This window comes from Notolepis coatsorum, assembly GCF_963971535.1.
Source record: "Notolepis coatsorum genome assembly, chromosome: 7".
Classification (NCBI taxonomy): Eukaryota; Metazoa; Chordata; class Actinopteri; order Aulopiformes; family Paralepididae; genus Notolepis; species Notolepis coatsorum.
This window is the reverse complement of record NC_140171.1, coordinates 89696318-89721231: the sequence shown is the minus strand read 5'-3', so window position 1 is coordinate 89721231 and position 24914 is coordinate 89696318. Positions and strand designations below refer to the sequence as shown.

The 24914-nt window shown below is 42.5% G+C and overlaps 1 protein-coding gene and 1 long non-coding RNA gene across 4 annotated transcripts in view; one reads left to right on the top strand and one right to left on the bottom strand.

The window, feature by feature from the left end:
- The window catches only part of srfa (serum response factor a), a 122586-nt gene that overhangs the window by 11555 nt on the left and 86117 nt on the right, over positions 1 to 24914 (top strand). For 2 of the 3 annotated variants that reach the window (XM_084318738.1, XM_084318736.1), the window contains exon 2: positions 15872 to 16141. In XM_084318738.1, coding sequence (XP_084174864.1) covers positions 15872 to 16141 — 270 coding nt within the window. The remainder of the gene's footprint in view (positions 1 to 15871; positions 16142 to 24914) is intronic. The other variant, XM_084318737.1, reaches the window with a different exon arrangement.
- Positions 6179 to 6862, bottom strand: LOC311232063. The gene is made up of 3 exons (XR_014619909.1): positions 6802 to 6862; positions 6456 to 6546; positions 6179 to 6366 (listed from the first exon to the last, which is right to left on the bottom strand). It is a non-coding gene; the product is annotated as an uncharacterized lncRNA (long non-coding RNA).

The window sequence follows — 24914 nt, the reverse complement described above, 5'->3', positions numbered from 1 at the left end:
AATTATTTAGTTAATAAGACTACAACGATTTCATGGCGGCTTCCTGTCCTCACGTCTAAAACGTCTGTTTACCGGTACAATGCGTGGAGAGTTTCCAATCATTGGTAAACAAACATAGTGCTGAAAATATACTTTGACTGCTGTTTTGATAGGGTTAGGGTCTTTACTCTTGGCTACATTTGAAAAAGAAACACAACATTGTACTTATTTGAGATAGCCATGTCAGAGATAATAACGGTTTGGCAACATGAAGTGAGGCTAAGCGTCGGAAACCTACATTTTCAACAACAGAAAGGGGCTGGTCGTCCAGCACAATAAATGTGGTTATTTTCTCGGTTCTTCAGCTTTGCTTTGTTACTGTCTGCAGGGAGTTTCTCTCGCTTCTGAATGGTTTCCACTTTCCAGCTATGTTAGCTGCTGCAACAAAACTTTTCCTCTTGGCATTCGTTGCACATATGAACTCGGCATACTCCCTTTCCATGATTAATCTGCAAGTGTTGTGTGGTGTTGAAGTTTCCAGTGTTGCTGCCACCCCTAGAAATACTTGCGTCACATATATTACACTCTGCTGTGTCGTGTTATTCCACAAGTATACATGCGAGTCCTCTGTATTTGTTTGTGCGTGTCTTCATTCTGTTAGCGCCACCATACAGGTCCGTTATTATCTGCTCTTAGTCTACTCTGCCCTGCGTACCTGTCTGTGACCCCAGTACGGTGGCCTGTACTCTGTGTCGTATTAATGCACACACATTAGCATAACACCACAGGCTGTTTTGCCTTTTTCTTCTTTGAGCTTAAAATAACTCCACACAGCTGACATGATCGCGGCGCGCTGCTAACAAGTTGACTTACGTTTAGCTAATGCTAACGTTGTTGTCACGCTACTACTGTTCACGTGATGGCATGCTTTACGGCCTGTATCGGATCCAATCCTGTGAATTTGGCCAGTATCGGACCAATACCGATACTGAGTATCGGATTGGTGCCATCCCTAGTTCCTTTTATATTATCTTATACTGCAGGCATTTCAAATTGAGGTACATGTGCATGTTTTAACAAATCAGGCAACCTGAACACCTAGAATAAGAAGCACACCAAAAAACAAAACACTGATATTTTTTACATTTAATTAAATTATTAATGTTCGGTTATGACATCATACGGTGACATCACGAATGTTCCAGAACGTTCGATCATGACATCATACTGTGACATCAGAAATGTTCTAGAACGTTCGGTCATGACAATACTGTGACATCACAAATGTTCCAGGACGTTCGATCATGACATCATACTGTGACATCACAAATGGTCTAGAACAGTCGGTCATCATGACATCATACTGTGACATGACAAATGTTCTAGAATGTTCTATTATGACAAATAAGACTGTTCAATGACTTTATCTAAATCCAATCAATATTCCTAATGCCGTTTCAATGTAAGGTTATAAAAATAAACATATAAACATTCATACAATACAATATAGCTTTGGCTCCTACAGTCAACATTCCCCAAAGATATATCAAACACGAAACAAACTTTGATCAGATTATAATGGAGATGTTGCACTGCACAGTGCAATCCACTGAACATTTATTGTTGAAATATGTCACTGTTGATCATGAGCTGGATATATGGTTTCAAGGGATGTTAAACCTACTGTAGAATCAAAGTAATTAAGTAAATGTTAGTGATTCAAATCCTCATTTAGAGGTAGGGGATCCACCACAGCTTGCCCTGCTGCTCTTCTCTACTTCTACACCAGCCAGAACTGGTGGAGTGTTCTCCATGGATGGTGGTGTCAGGTCCAGCATCGCCCTTTCCATCTTTTTCCTTCTCCCTGTAACCTCTGGATGCAGCCTTCTCCCTCTCTGATAGCTCATCTGACTTCACATGGAATCTTGCCCTGTTGTTTTCTTCTCGCTGAAACAATAGTGTATAATGTGATACTAATTCTGGTGGGCTAAATTACATACAAACTTAAGTTCAAGATATTACAGAAAAGGTCATTCCTAATCCTACTAGCTACTAACATGACTGTTTGAAATACACCAGAGAAAGATATACTGCATGTTACCTATAGTTTTTTTTTTACCTCTCTCTTTTCCTGGCAAGATAGTCTGCATTGACCCGCTGTCTGTAGTGAGCAGTCTTCTGTTTGCTTGTTTGTGCCATCTAGAAAATAGGTTAAACTAGTTAAACATGACTAATACATGTACAATTACCTAAATGGAATGTCATGCTATACCGTTTTAAAAATGTTCTCATAAGATGGTACAATACTAAAAAAAATAAACGTTAATTCCTAAATAGGAATGAAAAATGACAGAAATGTTGAAAAATATATGTTAAAGTATACAAAGAGTCATGCTAAAACAAAGAATTTTATGTATATAAAACATGAATAAAATATAAATATACAGAAACTACAAATACAGGACATATATCTATCATCTAAAACACTCAGCAGTGGTCGCCCCACATGATACTCGGTCGCCCAGATGATGTTTTTAAGGTCAGTCAAATATTACAGGCTAACCACTAGCTAGCTCTTACCACATGTCACTATCAAATTCATCATCAAAATATAGATTTTCAGATAAAACGTATTATTCAGAGGTTTGGGGAGGTCGTCCCACAAGACATCCAAAAGTGGCAAGTACATTACAGCAGTTAAAGAGATTTATTTGCCAATATGAAAGAGACTTACTAACCTGCTAGTTGTTTCTCTGGGTCCCTCACACGTGACTAGGGATGGGAATCGAAAACCGGTTCCCGTTGGCCGATGCCTGGAACCGTGTGGCTCCTGTGACTTTCGATTCTCTTATCGCTGCCTACAGTTGCGCAATAACGTTACGTTAGCATGTAGCCATGGCAGACTCTATTTGATTCCTTAAGGGCTCGAAATTGCCTGGGTTTTGGTAATATGCTCCCGAAATGCTCCCGCTGTTTGGCTACTTCTATGTGCAGTGAAAACTACTTGAATGCTTTAGAACCTAGTCATTGATTTAGATCAGGGTGAGCTAAAATTAGCCGCGGAGCTAACGTGAGCTAACGCTATTTAATCAAGCTCACAAAGAGAGATAAACAGCTGACAGCGTAGTACAGGTACAAATACAATAAAACAGCAGGTGGGGGCTGTTGTGTAAACCTTGTACTCTTTAGTTCACATATAATGAGAGACGTGAGTGCTTGTTTACAAGTCTGTAAGCCAGGAAGAGTGGTGCAACATACAAATGTGTCCGTGTAGCAACACAAGCCAATACTTTAAAGGACAGGGGCCCGGGGAGGGAGCTCTCTCTCTCTCTGTGTGTGTGTGTGTGTGAGAGAGAGTGTGAGTGAGAGACAGAAGTCAGAGGAATAACAACCTGTTATTCAATAGATTAAATTCGTTTAAGAATAAAAAAAATAAATACATTTTAAGAGAATCTCAAATACATTATTTTATTTAAGTGAAGGCTATAGTTAATGTTATATTTTTTACAGTTTTTGTATTTTTCTGACATGGGGGCTCAACAATAAATGACAATCAGAAATGTCAAGTTGCATGTTGTTATTCTAACCAGCTTAGACCCCGACGCTCTGCATCTTCTGGCCGCCTCAGACCTACTCCTATCCGAGCTCCGGGAGGGTCATCAAAGAGAAGTCGCCTATTCTCAGTCCTTGCCCCACAATGGTGGAATGAACTACCCACCCCAGTTAGGACAGCCGAATCACGTCCAATCTTTCGCCGTCGACCAGTCCACGTGAGCGGATCGGCGCGGCCGAGAAATCCGCTCTTCGCTCTTTAAAGCTTGGTCCGCTCCGCTAATCACTCATGTTGACCCCGCCCCCAAGTCGCTCTCCGCTCGCTCCCCGCTCACCTTGAATCGAGCGCTCCCCGCGCCAGATCGCTCGGCAGTTTTTTTTCTTCTTTTTTTGGAGCATGGTGTAAATGAGCTCAAACTACAACAGTCTACACCCCCTGGGCCCCTTAACAATTGTTTGTATTGAGCCGCATTGTAATTGTAGCCATTCTGCAATGTTAAATAACGTTGTTTATCCATTCACTATCTCTATTAAGCGATGATAGGCTAGCCGAGCCACAATGCTATGGTCGCTGCCATTAACGTTAGCATGTAAGCTAACGTCAACAACAATGGCGTCGATATACTTTTTCTAACTGGAGTGAGTGTGGGCGTCTCTACAGTGACAAAGCCTGAACGAACAGCCTATCACAGGTTCACCCTTCTCATTGGTTGAAAATGGCCTTCATGTTTGTACATCGCCATCTGTTGCTTTGGCATTGTACTGCATGTATATATTACATCAGTGTTAAACCACTGTGAGCGGCCTGGAGTGGATTGGAGCGGAGGAGAACTCTCGCTCCGGACGTCGCGCCGACTCATTTTAAAACCCACTCCTCGCTCACGTCAAAACCGGCCGCTCCGCTCCCCGCGCCGCTCACGCTCCGATCCGCTCACATGCACTGCCGTCGACTAAAGACGCACTTCTTCAACCATTATCTGAATAAAAAAATATATATCTAACCCTAACTAACCGTACTGTCATGCACTTGTCCTAATAAACTAACCTACACTGTAGCACTCAACACTTTGATGAACATTGTTGCTCAGCTGATAGAGTTGTGCCCTTCCTGATGGCTTGTCGTACAGAACTTGTAAGTCGCTTTGGATAAAAGCGTCAGCTAAATGACTAAATGTAGTTCTGTTGCATTTCCAATTTATTTATTTAAATTATAAATTGAGCAGGTATCGATAAGGGAATCGATAAAGAATCGAATCGATAAGCAGAATCAATAATGGAATCGTATCGATAAAATCCTATCAATTCCTATCCCTACACGTGACTGGCTGATGCAACATCCTGTCCTTGAGGTGGTTTCAAAATAAAAGTCCCACAATTGTGTTTTCTTGATGGTCGCCCCAGATGATATTTCATAAAATTAACATATGCGGACAACATTTGTTTGTATATTATGATGGAAGTATATGTGCAAATGCTTCATAATTTTGTCAATGAATGCAAAACATGTTTGAAATTATGCCAAATAGGGCAAGGGAAATATTTAAATAGATTTAAAGTGATTTTAAGCCGGTTGTCCAAATAGAAGTCAATGCTGGACGGTCGCCCCACATGGACATTTGACACTTCAGATAGCAGAAAAATTACCAATAACTCAAATGTTTGGAGGAGTTAGAGTGGGTCTGTATATTAGACAGGGTCAATTTTCAGAAAATCATAACCCTGAAGGCATTTCGTGTTTATTTTAGGTACACACCATTTCTAGGCGTATTAAGGGGTGCTGAATCCAAATCTGCTGTATACCAAGCTCAAAAATGTCAAACAAGGCCTCAAAATTGAGAAATCCAACATGGCCGCCAGCACCAGGCCCTCTCTCCACAAAAACAGGTGCTAAACCCACATTTCTTATTCTACTGACATGAAACTTTGCACAGAACATCTGCACCTATGGAGGAAGAAGGTAGGAATATAGCTGTGGTGCAACCATGAGAGTAACAGGGTGTTTTGACTGTCTAACTGTAATCTTTGTATAGGCGAGGATACAAAAATGACATTTCTTCAGTGTTTGCAGGAATACTGCAGCAATTTGGTAATACTATACAGTGTGGGACACCAGCATTGGAATCCACCAAGTCTTAGCTTTCTTCAGGTACCAAGTTTATGCAAGTAGCTCTTATAAATCTGGATATATAAGCATTTTAATGTAAGCATGCTGTTTTAGGCGAATTTTCAAAAAATAAATGGTGGGGCTTAATGAGTTAAGTGTGACTACACAAGGTACAAACCTGAATTAAATGTGCTTTTGTAAGTTTTCTTACATGGGGGATCCAAAGCCATATTCAGATTTATATCTCTGCTGTATACCAGGCTCAACATTTTCAAATAAGGCCTCAAAATTGAGAAACCCAACATGGCCGCCAGCGCCAGTCTGAAATCTATTTAAGTGCATATCTTTTTGACTAAACAAGGTAGAAACATGAATGAAATGTGTTTTTATATGTTTGCATACATGAGGAATTTAAAATCATATCCTGATTTTAGATCAGTTGTGAAAATGTTGCTTGAAACTCATATTTATAGCAGAAACGGTGGTCGTTATTGATGCATAACTCATCAACCAAATAAAAAAGAAAAGCAGGATGATCCCAGGCCATGGATTTATTCATCAAACTCTTTTCTCTTGCATTATTTTAATCAACATGCCATTTATGCAAATTATATAGTCCTTAATATTCGTACAGTAGCTTATGTACAGTAATTTATTGTCAGTCATCAATCGTATTCAGGCAGGTGTCGCAGGTGTCTTGCAGTTGCATGATTCATCCAATGCCACTTTTCCTGAATAGAATAGAATAAAATAAAAAGATTATTTTACCATATCAATATAAGTGAATGTACGTTTGAATACTTGTTACAGTAATCCTTACAGTGACAGCTTATTCACACTCTTCCTCAGTGTTCCGGCAGGTGTTGACTTTCTTACAATTGCATGCTTCGATACATGCCATGTGACTCTTCCTGAATAGAATAGAGTAGAAGAGAATTGAAAGATTATAGCCATCTCTCGTACAAGTATATTCGAACACATGATACAATTGTCCTTACAGTGATTTATTCTGTTCCTTCATTCCTTTTTTTCTCTCTGTTATAGGCATATGTTCACAATTCTGTTACAGTCTAGAGTATACAGTCTTGCAGGTGGATATGCTCTACCACATCATAGTTTTACAATCTAATAACATTGATCACTATCAGCTAATCCTTCATACATACCTGCAGCTGCAGCGTTGGCTGAGGCACTCCTTGGTACACCCACATGAAGTGAACTCCCTGCAGGCTTTAGGCATGGGTGGCAGAAAGAGTAGCTGTGGCACTAGCTGTCCTTCCTTGTGTATCCACCCCATTTCATCAACAGGAGGAAGATCAGGGTGTGGCAGGTGAGCTTGGTTCCAGATGCTTGCTTGATAGTGTGAGCGCATGATGTGGAACTTCACTGCATCCGAGGTTGGTGGCAGAGTCTCTTGTGGACGGCCTTTGCAGAATAACTTGACTCTTGCTTTGTTGCACGTATCCACCTCAGGCACACCATAGATCTTGCAGATGAATCTCTCTGTTGATGTCACAAGATCTTCTGTGAAAGGGCCCATCCCAAGGCCAGCAAGATCAGTGTGATGGTGCTCGAACACCTGCCAGGCTGTTTTCTTTCCATGACCACTGAACTGGGACACACTGTCACATCCGGTGAGGGCATGGAAGGCAAGGATTGTGTCCAGTTGATCATCAGATAGTAGCTTTCTAATGTCATGTACTGGAAAATATTTTGGATCCTTTGATGTCCCAGCTTTCATGTAGAGATGCGTACATCGGATCCTGTCATAGTGAGCCAAGAGTAGAAGCAGCACATCTGTGTCACGCGCTGACACGACGATTGTTTCCATTGGAGCCTGGATGCAGTGTAAAATCAGTTGTGTATCAGCTTCCTCATGGTCAGCACTCAGAGAGGAGACTTCAAGATCTGGATCTGTTGACTTGACGGTTGTCGCTTCAGCAAACCCCCCTGATACTACAACTACAGGTTCATCATCCGGGCTGTGTTCTATCAGGTGGTTTGAGAGTAGTTGAGCGAGATCTGATTTGTTGTCTTCAAGGGCCATGAAGCTCGACCAATCGGCAGGAAGTGGAACAGACTTGTTTTTGATTTCACGACGTACTGGTCTGTGGCGCTGTTTGCGTTTCACCCTTGTGCCTGTTTTGATGGATTGGTCATGGTATCTGTCAAAGACGACATCTACCCTCTGGTATTTTGCTCCCATCTTCAACACGGTGTCAGTGAACTTGTTGGCATAGTCACCAAATGTTGTAGTGTCAGGTGGCTTTCCGAGTGCCATTACCAGAGCTTGGCCATCAATGACCAGGCAGCTGGGTCCCTGAAGGGTAAGATCTGCAGGGATTTTAACTTGTTTCGTCAGTATATTTGCTAACACAGACTTGTTGGTGGAATGTAGACTCCCATTAGTTGTGGCCAGAGATGGCGGGATGGGCATGAGCTCATGCTGGAGAATATTGTCAAGGTCTACCTTACGACCTGCTCTGTAAGCTGTGATGAGCCTTTGTAGAATCTGCCTGTCCACTTTGATGGTGTTTTGCTTGTTCTTAGAAAGTTGCACAACTTCATACAAAGAGGCAAATGTCTTGGCTTTGTTCTTTCGAATGGGTGATTTCAGGTTCAGGTGCTGGTCACTATCTGGAGGTTCACACAAACGTTTGTCCACAAACATGTTCAGTTGTGCCTGTCCAAGGTGTTCTGCGCCAAGTAGGGATTCTTGAATCTCCGGTGTGACTACGTCCTTGTTGATTATGTTTCTCAGTGTGTCACCCCCATCTTGAAACACTCCGTGCTCTTTCAATGACACACAGAGTCTGCTTTCATCAGTGTCGTCTCTCTCCATTCTACTCTTTGTGCACTCGGTGTGTGTGTACACATCGTCTTCTTCGTCTGTTGTCAGTCTCAGCATTGTTGTTGTCTGAGAAGCTATGACTGTTCTCAGATTATATGACAGTCTCCATCTCCTGAGGGATGTTTCTATTCTGGTGATTCCTACCAAGCCTCCACTCTTTTTTCCTGTAGCATTGAGCCACTCTGTACTTTGATCCGCTGAAACCTGATTGAAGTGTCGATCACTGCGTTTTACAACGAAGTTGCCTCTCTGAAACTCGAGGAGGATTTCTGGTGGGAGAGCAGACATCTCAGCCAGGTACACAGTACCCCACCGGGCGTAGTTGATATGATTGTACCTGAAGAAGAAGGGCAGCATACGTTTGAAAGCATACAGGTGGAGATCCCACAATCCATCACGTTGTGCTCGTGTAAAGTAGAGTAGGATGCTGACCATAGTCATGTAGTCCCACCAGAATGCAGCGTTCGGGTCATCAACTACAAGCAATGCAGCAAACTCCTTCATGGGCTGCTGGAATCTGTCTGTAGAAAGTAAGTCGACCATCTGTGCGATGTCATCAGCAACTGTTGATTGGCAGAGATCTGTGAGCTCAGCTCTCAGGGTGACATCAACTCCATCCAGATATGCATAAAGCCGTGGGAGTAGTAGCTGCCAAAGAGCCTGCAGGGTAAGTTTGTGGGTCCTCATGGCACGTGCATACCCCTTTCCTGCCATGACATGCTGAGCAGCATTTGCTCCCAGAAGATCACACTTGACCCATAGCTCGCTCAGGCCAGAATCAGCCATGTGTTGTCCGATCACACCCAGGAAGTTCATGGAAATGTGAAGGCCTCCGAGGCAAGGGATAAGCACATCCTTGTATTCTTCTACTGACCACTTCAGTTCCAATAACTTCGGATAAAGTGCCTCGTCCACTGTGAGAATGACATGTTGTTGTTCCATTGATTTGGCGACATGGAGCACTCGCTTGACGACTGTGTTCAGTGTATCGAGTTCCGATGCAGGAGCCTGGATGATAGGTAGGTACCCTACTGTAGTTTTCTCTGGGTTGACTGTGCTTGCCTTTTCATTGAACAATGTCCAGGAAGGCATTGGTTTCTGAGATGTCCTGGACATGTGGAAAGCCATATCAGTACCTTGTGCTTTCTGTGCTGCGGGACATTGCTCAGATGACTGTGTGAAACAGTCTGCTGCTATTACACCACTGAATGGGCGCTCTGTGATTCCTCTTTTTGGTGCAGGTATGATATCAGTCATTGCCTGGGGAATGTTGAGGGTTTCTGACTTGGAATGAAGATAAATCCCTTCCAGGAGATCACCTACAGGAGAACCACGTTGCCAGGCAGCCACTTGAGTGGCATGGAATGTCCCTTTTCCATCCAGAGTGTACTCGTTGATGTCGACATTGTCTGTTGAGAAATGAACAAAGTGCCCCCTTACTAGATTTAGTGGAACAACAGCACCGTCATCATCCATGGTCTCCAAGGTCTTCTTAGCCAATGCAGTATCAAGTTTGAGTACCTCACGGTAACTCATAACATGACCTGCCTGGTGAAACATGTTTACCAACTCTTTCGAACGTGTGGCTTGATGAAGGGTACTGGCCAGTCCTATGTGCTTCGGAGTGAGGAACTTGTCTCCACTGGCTGTGTACATAAGATCCTGTGCAATGCTGCGGACTCTAAGCTGTCGTTTGGCTGTGTTCTTATCATCATCAATATTGTCATCCTCCAGAAGGTGCTGACCACCTAGTAACAAGTTGAGGAACATGTAAAGGCTGTTGGGTATGCTGTCTATTGCTCTGTTTTCACTGATGTCTATCCCTTCTTGTTTGGGATGAGAGAGCATGTCCCTTCGGATCTGCAATGCTACATGCACCATGTTTAGGAACATATCTTGATCCTCATGTTGGAATGTAGGAATGACTCTCTCAATGTCTGCAGAGTCGTTTTTCACCATTGCTGATACTGGAATATGCCGGTATTTGGATGGAACCAAGACAGTACGAGGTTCATTTCGGGGCTGATCATGCAGTACAACAAAGTCGTATATGCCCTCAAGACGATCAGCTATTTGTTCCTTGAATGTGTTCCTTCTGCTCAGAAATCTAGATGGTATATCCAGTTGAGCCTCATTAGCGAGTGTATAGTACCGGTCCCACACATGTACAAGATCCAGAATATCCTCTTGCTTTGCTGATTGTTCAAGTTCTTGGCAAAGCCACTCCAATGGCATGTCTGTGCTCGTTAGTGACATTTCTTCCAGGCGTTTGGTCCTACGTTCGAACTTGGTCTTGCAAGTCTGGTGATAGCTCCCTTCTGCAGCAGTAAGATCATTTACACAAGCTAGTCGCACTATTAAGAATGAGTCATACTTTGCTGCTTGTAGTATTCTGCTACTGACTCTCAAATCTTGTATGTCATGTAGTGCTTCTTTACGAACTTCTTGGCAAAAGATACATTGCTTCCAATCCATTGGAGGGATTTTGCTGCGTAGCCTAACATTTTGCATAGTTGCTGTGGATGCACATGGCATTTCTTTGGCAATTTTCTTCGATCCAGCCTTCAACCTTTCAATTTTACCTTTATCCATGTATGGCGCTCGGCAATCCCTATGCCATAAGAAATGGTGAGGCAAGTCTCCTTGAAATATCTCTGTAAGTCGACTAGGTGCATCTAGAAAATTGTCATTATGTAATTTTGACCGGAGTTCTCTGATAGTGTTTGCTGACTGGAGGCCATCCTTACTAACTTCCATGAGCTTTTGCTTTTTGTCTTTCTGACAGATGATGCACAACTGCAGCTCCATTGACACTACACTTTCTGTCGCTTCAGCCATGGTTTCAGTCACCAATTGACTAATTCAAACCTATAAGAAGATTTGAACAATCTTAGGATAAGAATGCAAACTGTAAGACATATGTATTGATTTAGCTTGCTCATTAAGACAGAAACGTTAGCCTGTCGTAGTCTGGCCTCTAAGGCTGAGCCCGAATGTTCGAACGTCCGAACATATTAAAAAAAAAAAAAAAAAATTAAATGTTTTTTTCCTTTATTTTTTTTTTTATTATTATTAGAAACGAAGGTTCAAACATTTGTTTGAAAAACCCTGACGAAGTTCGAATCCCAAAAACAGGGTTCGGGGACAGCCTTACTGGCCTTGTGAGATCACAGTAACATTAGCTAGTGACTAGCTAATCCCAGCTAAAAACTTGCTGACTAATGTTAGCAGCTAACAGGTAAAGTCAGCCAGCCTCAGCCTCTTCTGTGAGAAGTGTAAGGCTAGGCTTCTTTCTGAGATCTAAATATGATAAAAAGCTACAATTATTTACACATCAGACACTACAATCACTTAACATAAAATGTCAAATTATCACATCAAAACAATAGCCATGACTTTACCTAGGTAACAGCTGTTATCTGTCCCATAGCAGAGCAGCCATTCTTTGAGAGGTGAAGGTGAAGTGCATGTTGGGAGGGACATGTGGATGGAGAAGGGGGCAGGGGTTGATAGTGGGGATGCAAAGGTTCCATCACAGCACATCTGCCAAATTCTTTTGGAAATAATAACAATAGCTGAGAAATTATTCATAGTTACAATTATTTTTTCACTATCTATATCATAATGAGATATAAATCTGAATATGGCATCGGATCCCCCATGTAAGAAAACTTACAAAAGCACATTTAATTCAGGTTTGTACCTTGTGTAGTCACACTTAACTAAGCCCCACCATTTATTTTTTGAAAATTCGCCTAAAACAGCATGCTTACATTAAAATGCTTATATATCCAGATTTATAAGAGCTACTTGCATAAACTTGGTACCTGAAGAAAGCTAAGACTTGGGGGATTCCAATGCTGGTGTCCCACACTGTATAGTTATTACCAAATTGCTGCAGTATTCCTGCAAACACTGAAGAAATGTCATTTTTGTATCCTCGCCTATACAAAGATTACAGTTAGACAGTCAAAAACACCCTGTTACTCTCATGGTTGCACCACAGCTATATTCCTACCTTCTTCCTCCATAGGTGCAGATGTTCTGTGCAAAGTTTCATGTCAGTAGAATAAGAAATGTGGGTTTAGCACCTGTTTTTGTGGAGAGAGGGCCTGGTGCTGGCGGCCATGTTGGATTTCTCAATTTTCAGGCCTTGTTTGACATTTTTGAGCTTGGTATACAGCAGATTTGGATTCAGCACCCCTTAATACTCCTAGAAATGGTGTGTACCTAAAATAAACACGAAATGCCTTCAGCACTTTATACAAGCACATTTTCTGAAATTCTGCCTAGTCTATATGGGGAAGGTATTAGAGATACATGTAATCTTTTTATGAATTTTAATGTTTTTTTTAAGGTAAGAAATTGTCTATGGAGAAGTTCCCCTTCTTTGCAGGGCTATAACTTTTTAAATTGTATTGCTAAATTGACATTACTATGGCCCATTCAACGTCAATTATCTATCGTTCAGGACGTAGGAACGTTATACTTTTTCTTTCACATATTCATACTAAAATACGGTCTAAAGTATAAATATGTTTTTATCGTTTTCTGCAGCTTTCTCCAGAACGTGATTTATAGCCCTAAATGCATTATATTGATGATCAAATACAGTTTGATAGCGATCTGCGCAAGATAAAAAAAATCAAATGGAAGTTACTACTTATCATCTGATGTTGACCGGATGGGGGGGGGGTCGTTTATAATTCCGTGGCCAACGTTAGATGATTCATCTAGTGTGGGTGATATGATCATTAGAGCAGTTTATATCGAACACGGTAAAAAAAAAACGCTGAAACTCACCGTAGCTTCCTCGTCGCGTTGGGCGATGAGCGTGGAGCAAAAATATTCCTATTATGGGATGTTGAAATATGCGATCCATCTCCAGGTTGTATAATAAATACGTCCAAATCATGTTGTTTATCGAGTTATTGGTAACGGATTGCTATCCATTGTGTCTAGCTCGAGTCCCGGGACTATTAGCGAGTGATCGGACCGAATTGGAATGAGCACCAGCTTCCGTTTCCGGTTTGGGTAATCCGCAGATCGGCCACCAGATGGCGCTCTTGAACCGTTGGAGAGTTGAGAGGGGATCAACAGTAGATCTCAAGTCTCCGGGGGAGAAATATGATTGCGATCACAGATTTTTGAAATATTGATCTCAATGACGTGTTACGGCATCATTGGCAGAATTAGCATGGCGGGGAATGACGAGTTTAGGCGTCTCTGGCAGAGAAAGTGTTAATTATATTGTTTTGTTTACACTTGTTTATCTTTCTTGTATATTTATATTTAGATGACATTTTATTGCCTATATTTATGTCTTTCTACTATTACCCTGCCCATACCTGTACCCCCCCTCCACCATGCTGCTATGATGTCAGAATTTCCCCAAGGGCACCAATAAAGGAATATATTATCTTATCTTAAAAATACATCGCAATTACACTCTCAGAAAAGTAGGTGGAAATATACTTTCAATACTAAATAATATATACTTTTCATTTTGGAAAAATATACAAATGTTTGACTTCCATATATACAACACTCAGACTTTCCCCAATGAAGATGAGGAACGACTCACTAAAACCTAGCAATAGGGAAAAAAGCACCACAGGCGGCGTGGAGGAGAGAAACCTCAGAGGGCTGTTCAAAATGGATCCCCCAACAGGATGTCGGTGATAATATAGTGTTGCTATAGATGGATAGAGAATAGAACAGGCGAATAATTGGTATGAATGTATGTACATTAGGGGTGCACCGATGTATCGGTATCGGCCGATAAGTGCCTTGTTGACTGCAATCGGCCTATCGGCCGATAAGCTCGAATGTGCAGATGGCAGTAGCCGATAAATATCCATCAATTTGTGTAGCATCAAGACGAAAAAAAGTTCCCCCCCACACACACACACACACACAAGCTACTGCATCAAAGTTACTACTTATGATTAACAAGGCATTCGTTTTGTGGCATTAACGTTATATAGTTAGTGTTACACGTTCAATAACATCAGCATATTATTTACCCGAACGTAGCAAGCGTTCATACTAGCTCAGTTCCTTCCGTTGCTCACAGAGCCCTGAGTTTTACCCATTCTGCAATCTGTTAATAACGTTTTCAATCAGACACATGTATAGAAAGGCTTTGTTTTATTATAACATTAGTTGCAGTAAAATCATTATGCCTCATTTAAGTCATCCTGCGGAGCTAAACGTCAGCCGCGCCGCCATTGTTGTTGTTGTTAGAAAAGCTCTCGTCAACTCAAAATCAATGGCGGACAAAAGCCGAAGTAAAAAATGTATACACGCTTGCCGATTGGTGGTAACAGCAGAGGCGGGTGCAAGCGGTGTGTGACGTAATTGGCAGAATTGACTGTCAATCAAAATTTCATTGGTTGAGACAATAGTATCTAGCTGCAGCCCAGCAGGTAGACCATGCTGGGAGAACTAGTATCTAGCTGCAGCCCTGCAGAACATACTGAGAGAGAGATATTTCTTGATGTTTCCTTTTTTTAAGTAAAGAGGCCTATGTTCATATCGGTGAGCACAATTTGTAACACAAATATACAGTAGTTTCATTAAAAAAAATATATATATATATATATTACAAAAATAAAATATTACAAAAAAAAAAAAAAGTGTTGCCACAAATATCGGAATCGGTATCGGTATCGTCCGATTGTCAAGCTATCGGTATCGGTGGCAAATTTTCATATCGGTGCATCCCTAATATACATGTAATGAGGGCGGCTACGTGGCGTAGTGGGCAAGGCGCTCGCCACGAAATCTGGAGACATTTGCTTTCACTTTAGCTGGTCGTCCGTACTAATACACATTGGCCGTATTAGGGGGTGGGAAACTGATGGGTGGGGATCGGGCGTTGTGGACAGCGACTCCTACAGGTCGGTTGGTGCGCCTGCGCAGTAGAATCAGGAAGTGTCGGGGGCAGCGTGAGCCTCCCACGCGTTACTCCTCGCCACTGAGAGATCGAGCTGCGCAGGTGAAAAGATGCGACTGCTGTTACCTCAAGTACCGGAGGGGACTTGTGCTATGTATGACTTAGTCCACATTGCAGCCGGCTTGTGGGAGGCAAGAAACGGCGTTCGTGACAGGGGAGGGTTGAATTGGATGATACGTAATTGGGATGGGAGAAAATATAGAAAATGGGAGAAAAAGTGGATAAAAAAAAATATATACATGTAATGAAACGCATATACATACATTACATACACATACATACATGGTACTGGTAGCAATAGTAGCTAAGGTACATTTTAAAATTAAAATAAATAGAGCTAAGAACAACAAAAAAGCATAGGAAAACGAGCGCTGGTATGAAGATAAGATGCAGGCTAGTCACAGTGCTTGTGTGTTTGCTCCGCCAGGCCTACGAGCTCTCCACGCTGACAGGGACCCAGGTCCTGCTGCTGGTGGCCAGCGAGACGGGCCATGTCTACACCTTCGCCACCCGCAAGCTGCAGCCCATGATCACCAGCGAGACGGGCAAGGCCCTGATCCAGACCTGCCTCAACTCGCCAGACTCGCCGCCGCGCTCCGACCCCTCCACCGACCAGCGCATGAGCGCCACAGGCTTCGAGGAGACGGACCTCACCTACCAGGTCTCTGAGGCCGACGGCTGCACAGAGGTGGGCAAGGTGAGGAGGGGGGGGGGGGGGGGGGGGGGGCTCGGCGGTGAGGAGGCCTCGGGGGTGAGGAGGCCTTGTGGGTGGGGATTGAGGATGTAGCCATTTGAGATGTAGGCCTTTGAACATCCGAGCTCCTGGGTGGGGTCATCAAAGTGAAAGCAGGCTGTTCTCTCCTCGCTCCACAATGGTGGAACCAAACTCTTTTGACTATTTGTGTCACTAGAGGGTTTGATGGACAGCTTGCTCGTTCCAATCATTTGACTTGGTCGTTCGTTTTGATTGGATGTCCTTGTTTTAACTCCTGCCCCTTACCGGAAAGGCATTCATTTCGGTGTCGAGCGGCTTATTTTCTTTTTGTATTATCGATTACTGTCATGATATAATAAGATATAATCTAAAAATTTTGCCAAATATTGTCTGCCGTCTATTGATCCTTTTTAGGCCAGTGTCTACTTTTCTTCCTCTTGTGTTCTCCTAGCTGGCCAGGATGAGAGCACTCCTCTTAGCCAAAGCTAATTTAACCTACATGTACTTTGTACTATGTGTTTCACTATTAAACCTATATCGATCATGAAGATCCGTCTACGACATAATTGAGTCCAGTTCCGCTACACTTACTCACCAACAACGATGTTGATTGGTAGAATCCTTCCTCGGCCATCAGCTGGAGAACTAACTGATGCAGAACCTGAACTGTTCAGGGGGGAACACTACACACCAAGCCCATTATCGGCCGTCGGTTAGGCTCGGGAGTGTCGGTGGTCTGAGTTGGTGTGGTGTAGGGCTGCAACTAACGATTATTTTGGTAATCGACTAATCTGTTGATTATTTTTTCGATTAGTCGACTAATCCAACGATTATTTTTGTCATTCGATTAGTCGACTAATCTAACGATTATTTTTGTCACACCCTCAATCTCTGCTTCCTGTGGGCATGGCTCCTTCTCCAATGCATGTTTTACCTCACATGCTCAAGTCTGCACACCTGTGAATGTCACCCTGTTGTCCGCCTTAACAGTTAACTTAACATAACATGATGATCCCATAGCAAATTAAAATAATGACTCATGGAACATTTGAATTTGGATCTTAAGCAACTTTAAATCAAAATGTATTTGAACAATACAACAATCACTCATAACAAGATAAATAAATTAAATAATACAAATTAAAGTGGAAGTGTTTAAATAACTAAAAAAATATATAGCAGACTTCTTAGCTTAACATCCCAGGGAACTAATGGGATAACTGGGGATGTTGTTTGCTCCTGACAGAGTCTCAAAGTCTGGGGTGATGGTAGACAAAGCAACTCTGAGGTCATGCTCAATGTCCAATCTGTTCCTCTGCTTTGTCTTCAGCTGGACCAGAGCTGAGAAGCCACTTTCACAAAGATAGGTAGTGAAAAAAAAAAAAAAAATAATAATATATAAAAAAAAAAAAAAATTTGTATGACTAATCGACGCAAAAATTCTGCGTCAACGAGTTTTTATGATTGACGTCGTCGATTATGTTGACTAATCGTTGCAGCCCTAGTGTGGTGTGTCCTGAACGTCGGCTAACGTCGGAGGATTTGTAGCGGGACATTTTGGCGTGTCGAATCGGCGTGGAGCGATTGGGCAACGGTGGGAAAAGAGAGATCACTCTGGTTGGCTGTACCCCCAACACAAACAGCCAGGGCTTGGCAACAACAGTCACAACACAAACAGCCAGGGCTTGGCAACAACACTGTTCATTTCACTTTCTCAGACCGCTGCAAATGCAATGTGCCAGGCGTTCTCAGAGAGGCTACCATTTATTGATCAAACAAAATGGAGTAACAAACAATTATATTGAAATTAGAAAAGAAAACGACTTATACAATATGACGTAACATGGGGTGATAACGTGGCTAACGTGGTAACAATGGCTTGTTTACATCATGTGGTCTTCCGTTTCCCCTTGATGATGCAGACTACCGCCACCTGCTGGTGTGGAGTTATTTAATCTCACGCAGGCGCAGAAACGTACACGCTCGTCCCGTCGCTGTTGGAGGTAGTCGGACAGGTGTGAGCAGTGTGAAATATGCCGGCCCTAGTATTTTTTTCTTACCCACACTTTGGGAACCACTGTATTACATTATCCAGTGGTTGTTGCAGACTGAGATTGTGAATATTACGACGTAAACACTATATGCCCCACAACGATGGGACTCATAATTGACAACTCATTTCACCACACAGCACAGACGCCCCCTAGCTGTTGGGTTTACAGTAATATGCTCATCGTCAATCCTTGTTGATCATCAACACTACTCCGAGAATGGCAATAAAAAGAGTTAACTTGTCCGAAACAGCCATGGAGCCATGGTGCTGTCTTGCAGTTGTACTAATGTTATTGTGATAAGCTACTATACTAAAAAAAGTTAACTGGACTCATGGTGCTGTCTTGCAGTTGTACTAATGTTATATTGATAAGCTTCTAAAAGTAAACTGGACTCATGGTTAGGGATGGGTACCTTTCACATTTGAACCGATACCGGTACCTGTGAATCGATACCGGTACCCAACGGTACCTTTTTTCGGTACTTTAGTCTCAAGAAATTTAATTTACCTACATCAGTCGTAAAAAAAAAAATCCAAACATCAAATAACTACAATTTCGACAGTTTTCGGCTTGTCATTGCTCCGACTGCTTTGTTGTTGAATCAAGTCAAATCCTAGGTAAGCATATATTGTGCGTGTGAACGTTGACATGAAAAGAAAAAAGTAAAAAAAAAAAAAAAAAAAATCCGGTTTCTCACTTGATTCGATACTCGGTAGTACCGACGTGTTTCGGTTCGGTGCCTCAAAAGTACCGAATTCGGTACCCATCCCTACTCATGGTGCTGTCTTGTAGTTGTACTAATGTTACTGTGATAAGCTTCAAAAAGTAAACTGGACTCATGGTGCTGTCTTGTAGTTGTACTAATGTTACTGTGATAAACTACTAAGACATACATGGGCTTCATCATGGTGTGAACTGACCTTAATGTCAACCTAATACTTGCGGGACGCCACTAGGGGGCAGAGCGGCTATGTGAATGAATGAGTGAGTTAGGGCGCTTTCACATATAGTTTTGGCGGACTCGGTTCGGGGGGTGAAGTTGCAACATTGTTGCATTCTTCATTTGGTTCGTCTGCATTCACATTGTAATTTGTCAAGAGCACTAAACTTTCTGAACAATGTCACACGGTCGAAAAGGGCGCTCGTCTATTGGACACAATAGAGTGGAAATGTGTGTGTGTGTGACTGCGAGCCCTAACGTGTGTGTGTGTGCGTGCGCGCGTGAGTGACTGCGAGCCTTGTCTGACTCCAGATCAGCGGAGGCATCACAATTTTCAGTCGGTGGTAGGGTGACCAGGTGTCCCGCTTTTGGTTGTACTGTCCCACCATTTGAATTTGGAAACTCATGGCACACTATGGAATCCCTAGAAAATACATCAGTATAATCAAGAACATGTATCAGGACATGAAATGCCAAGTGTTACATAACGGATGTGCACAAGAACACTTCAAAGTGCTCACCGGCGTGAAACAGGGCTGCCTACTTTCCCCCTTCCTCTTCCTCCTATGCATCGACTGGATCATGAGGCAAACCACAACCAATAAAAAGACTGGCATCCAGTGGAGTCTAACGGAGCACCTCGAAGACCTGGACTTTGCGGATGACATCGCACTACTCTCACACAACCATCAACAGATGCAAGACAAAACCCAGCTGCTAGAAACAACTGCAGCTGGACTTGGGCTCAAAATAAATGGACAAAAAACTCAAGTAATCAGAGTCAATAATAAAAGCACAAACCCCATAACCATCGGGGGCCAGACACTGGAAGAGGTTGACAAATTCACATACTTGGGTAGTGTTATAGCTGTTGATGGCGGGACTGAGGAAGACGTAAGGGCAAGAATAGGAAAAGCAAGAGCAACAAAAACCCGAAACATCAAACTCAACACCAAGCTCAAAATCTTCAACTCCAATGTCAAATCCATTCTGCTATATGGCTCTGAAACCTGGAAAACCACCACGAACATCAACAATAAACTGCAGACCTTCATCAACCATTGTCTGAGACGTATCCTCAGGATCTTCTGGCCAAACACAATCACCAACATCAAGCTGTGGGAATGCACCAAGCAAGAATCAGTGGAGGTCCAGCTGACAAGGAGAAAATAGAGCTGGATTGGGCACACACTTCGAAGACACAAAACCGCAATAACCAAACAGGCATTAACCTGGAACCCACAAGGCAAGCGAGGCAGAGGAAGACCCAAAAACACCTGGAGAAGAGACACTGAGCAGGAACTCAAGAAAAGGGGACTGACGTGGAAACAGCTGGAGAGGATGGCGCAAGACAGACGGGGGTGGAAACTTTTCATCAATGGCCTATGTTCCGAAAGGAATAAAAGGCCTAAGTAAAGTAAGTAAGTAAAGTCCCACCATTTGACCGAATGTCCCGCGTCCCGCATATTGAGAGGATGTCCCTCTTTTCGAAGCAAAAAAAAATAAAAAATTTAAAAGCCCCTCCCTACAGTAAATGTAGCAACCCGCCTCTTGTCCACACACATTGCTCTGCTCGTGACGCTACCTCATATCGCAGATCTGATTGGTTAGGTAGTAATTTAGCGCTCTGCTCGTGAGAGTCGTGACTCACTTCCTATATTTGGTCCCCGTTTGGTCCGATGAAGCGAACCGAGACCTACGTTTTCTGGCGGACCAGAGTTCGACTGAGCATTCACACCACCCCAAAAAAAGCGGACTATCCGAGAAAACGAACTCTGGTCCGATAGTCCGGACCAAACGGCTCTGGTGTGAAAGCACCCTAATGACATTGGTCAATGGTCATAGAGATGTTTTGTATCTAAAGAAAATAAAAAAAAAAAAATCACCATTGAGCCTTGGGTTTGCCTTATCCACAACAGGCGTTACCTAACATGAATCGGAATACCTGTGTAAAATTAGGTAGGGCTGGGTGATATGTGCTAAAGTTAGGTAGGGCTAATACCTACCTAATCTTTTTTTTTTTTTATCTTTATGTAATACAATTGTCATGGTCCTATTTCATTATTTTTTTTAAAATTTTTATAATATCTTTTTATCATCATCACATTACACGTTACAACAAGTTGCAGTATGAGGGTCGACATTATAGGGTATGCTCACGCTCTACAATAGGTTGTCCATGATTGGACTGTTCCCATTTATTCCCCCCCCCCTTTGCTATCCCTTATAAGGTTAATGTGTTAAGTTTGTTTAAAGCATACACCCACCCGCCCCGACAAGAAACAATAATAATAACAACGGATGTATACACTTACATACATGCATACTCTCATGCAAAAATAAATTAACCCTTTATCTGCCAGGGATTATTCTGATCTTAATCCACTGTCTGCCAGTACTGTAAGTCTATGGAGATGTTCCTCTTCTTTGCAGGGCTATAACTTTCTAAATTATATTGCTAAATTGACATTACTATGGCCCATTCAACGTCAAGTATCTATCGTTTAGGATGTAGCAACGTTCTACTTTTTCATTCACATATTCATACTAAAATACGGTCTAAAGTATAAATATGTTTTTATCGTTTTCTGCAGCATTCTGCAGAACGCGAGTTATAGCTATAAATACATATATTACATCATCAAATGTAGTTTGATACCGATTGACGTCAGATTAAAATGTTCAATTGTACAAGGTCCTACACGTCATGCCTCATCATCTGCTGGTGACCGGAGGGGGGGGGGGGGGGGGGGGGGTGTTTATAAGTCCGTGGCCGACGTTAAATCATTCATGTAGTATGGGCGATACATAGATCACAGCAGTTTATATGGATCATAATATTCAAACACGCTGAAACTTACAGCAGCTTCCTCTGACCGTTGGGTGGTCAGCGTGGAGCAGAAAGTTCGCGATTATGGGATGTTGATATATGCGATCCATGTCCAGGTTGTATAATGCTATATGCGTCCAAACAGGGCTGTACGTTAACTTTTTTTGCACATAGCACTGGTGCTACAGAGGTTGATAGTTTTGTAGCACTGGCCAAAATCTTGTAGCACAAGTATAAAACGTGTTATATTTGTAACAGTCACAAATGTGCCTATTGTATTTGTGTTATTTAGTTGCAGTCAGGGAACAAACTTAACTTTTTGACTTACCAGCCATTTGGCTGGTAGATTTTAAAAAGGCAGATTTTTTTACCAGCCAAAAATTATAAATTGCTTTTTAGTATATCGCCATATGTTATTATTACTATAATACTCTCATATGCTATTTTCAATTAATATCATAAACAACATAAGGAATATTAGCATAACTTTTAGTGGACTGAAGGAATGAGTCAGCGTTAATAGTTTTAAATGCAAATAATTTATTGAAACATAGAAGTGGGGTCAGTTGGGGGACACACACACACAATGGGGGACCCTGATGTAAACAAGACGAAAGTCTTTCTCTGGTCTGCATCCCCTTAACAATTGTGTGTATTGAGCCGTACTGTATTTGTACCCATTCTGCAATCTGTTAAATAAAGTTTTCATTCATTCACACTGTTTCAACTCACCACCCCCGCATCATATTGTAGTCTAGTCTGTCTTCAAACTTCCACTCCTCTCGACACACACACACCCTTTCCCCAGTCCCCTGTTCTCTATGGCTCTGCCTCTGATCAGGATTAGCTTGTTAGCTTATGCTAATGTAACGTTCATTTCGGGCGATGTGGGCATAAAGGGATGGCGACGATGCAAAGCGTGTTAGATGCATTTGACCCGTTGTGAGAAGAAAAAAAACACCACAGACTTATTTCGGATTGCAAAATAGCCCCACTGCTGCTGTGCAGCGCCGCTCGTGTGGCTGAGAGCAGAAGGCAGAAGCACGGTCTGGGGCGGATATGACATTGCGGAGTTGCTATGGGTTTTTTCAAAATAAGAGTATCATATGAACCTGACTGTTGCTAGCTGCCGGAGCCCAGATATTTAATGACTGGAGCTGTGCTTAGGCGGAAATGAGACCTGCGACAGGATTTTCAAAATAAGAGTATCAAATGAACCGAATGCCTATCGCACCAGTGCTACTGAAGTAAATCCATTCATCGCACAGACCGCTGTTGCTGTAGCACGTGCGATATATATGTCGCACTGTACAGCCCTGGTCCAAATCATGTTGTTTATCGAGTTATTGGCAACGGATCGCTGTCCAGTGTGTCGAGCTGGAGTCCTGCTAACGATAGCGAGTGCCCGGACGAAATATGGTTGAGCACCACTTCCGGCGCGTCACTTCCGGTTTTGGCGATTCGCAGATCGGCCACCAGATGGCGGTCTTGAACCGTTGGAGAGTTGAGAGGAGATCAACAGCAAGTCTCAAGTCTCCGTGGGTGAAATATGATTGCCATCACAGATTTTTGAAATATTGATCTCAAAGACGCCTTACGGCGCCATTGGCAGATTACGCATGGCGAGCAATGACGTGGTAACACGTTCTTGGCGAGAAAAGGGTTAAATTAAAAGAAATGATAATAAAAAAGAAAATGGTAGTAATAATATATAATATAAGTAGTACTCTCCATTCTGGTAGCATGTTTTCCAGATAGTTGTAAAATTAAGAATAGAAAGTGAATTTAACACCCTCAGTGGTAGTAGGACCACCACAATGCCATCTCCCAGCCATACGTGGTCCAGCAGTGTCAGAAAAGTAGGTGGGGGAAGGAAGGGGGTCAGGGGGTTGGAAGGAGAAGGGACTCAAGTCATATGGGTTTTGAAATTAAGTAGGAAGGGCTGCCATGTTTTGGAAAAAGTATCTGTGTGTCCTTGTGTTGTGAATCTAATTTTCTGTATATGTATGAGAGACATAACATCCCTCATCCAATGCAAATGTGAAGGGTTGCCTTCCAATTGAGTAGGATGAGGCTGCGGCGTCTGGTAATAAGTGCGGCAAAGGCCATAGCATTAGATTGCCCAATAGATATAGCGACGTTCTCCGGTGTCAGACCAAATAATGCAATGAGAGGACATGGGTCAACATTCACAGCAAAAATATCTGAGTAAGATTTAAAAATGGAACTCCAGAAAGGGGCCAGTGCTGGACAATGCCAAAACATATGGATAAGTGAACCAGGGGCTTGGTGGCACCGGTCGCATGTGGGATCCATGCTAGGGTTTATCTTCGCATGTCTGGTCTTTGACCAATATAGACGGTGGAGGAGCTTGAACTGTATCAATGAATGGCGGGCAGCCGGGCACATATTGAGGATGAGTGTATTCGAGGAAAAACCTTTTCCCATTCTTCGTTTGTAAATTGATTATTTAGATCGGCCTCCCAGTTCTGTCCTATGGCCAATACCGAAGAAGGTAGGGATAAGGATATGATATTATATAGTTTCCAGTGTTTCCCCTAGGATTTCTTTCAGGGGGGGTGGTAGGCCCCCCAAAACTACTAGTGTTGTCGCATGTGTCACGGATACGTGGTGTCAACAGTGTCGTCATAGACGCGCGCAGTAAGGCGGTTGTTAGTATCTATCGGTGCATTTCTCTACACACTGAGCTGAAATGAAACGATTGCACATAAATTAGGTAAATAAATATTAACAACAATTAACACATAAATTAACTTATTTACAATTTTACATACAGTAGTGACAACACACATATGAACTATTTACAATACAGGGACAGTGTTTCCCACAGGATTTTATGAGACTGTGGTGGGTGAACCTCTGACCCTCTATGGGGGTCTGGGGGCATGCTCCCCCGGAATTGTTTTTGTA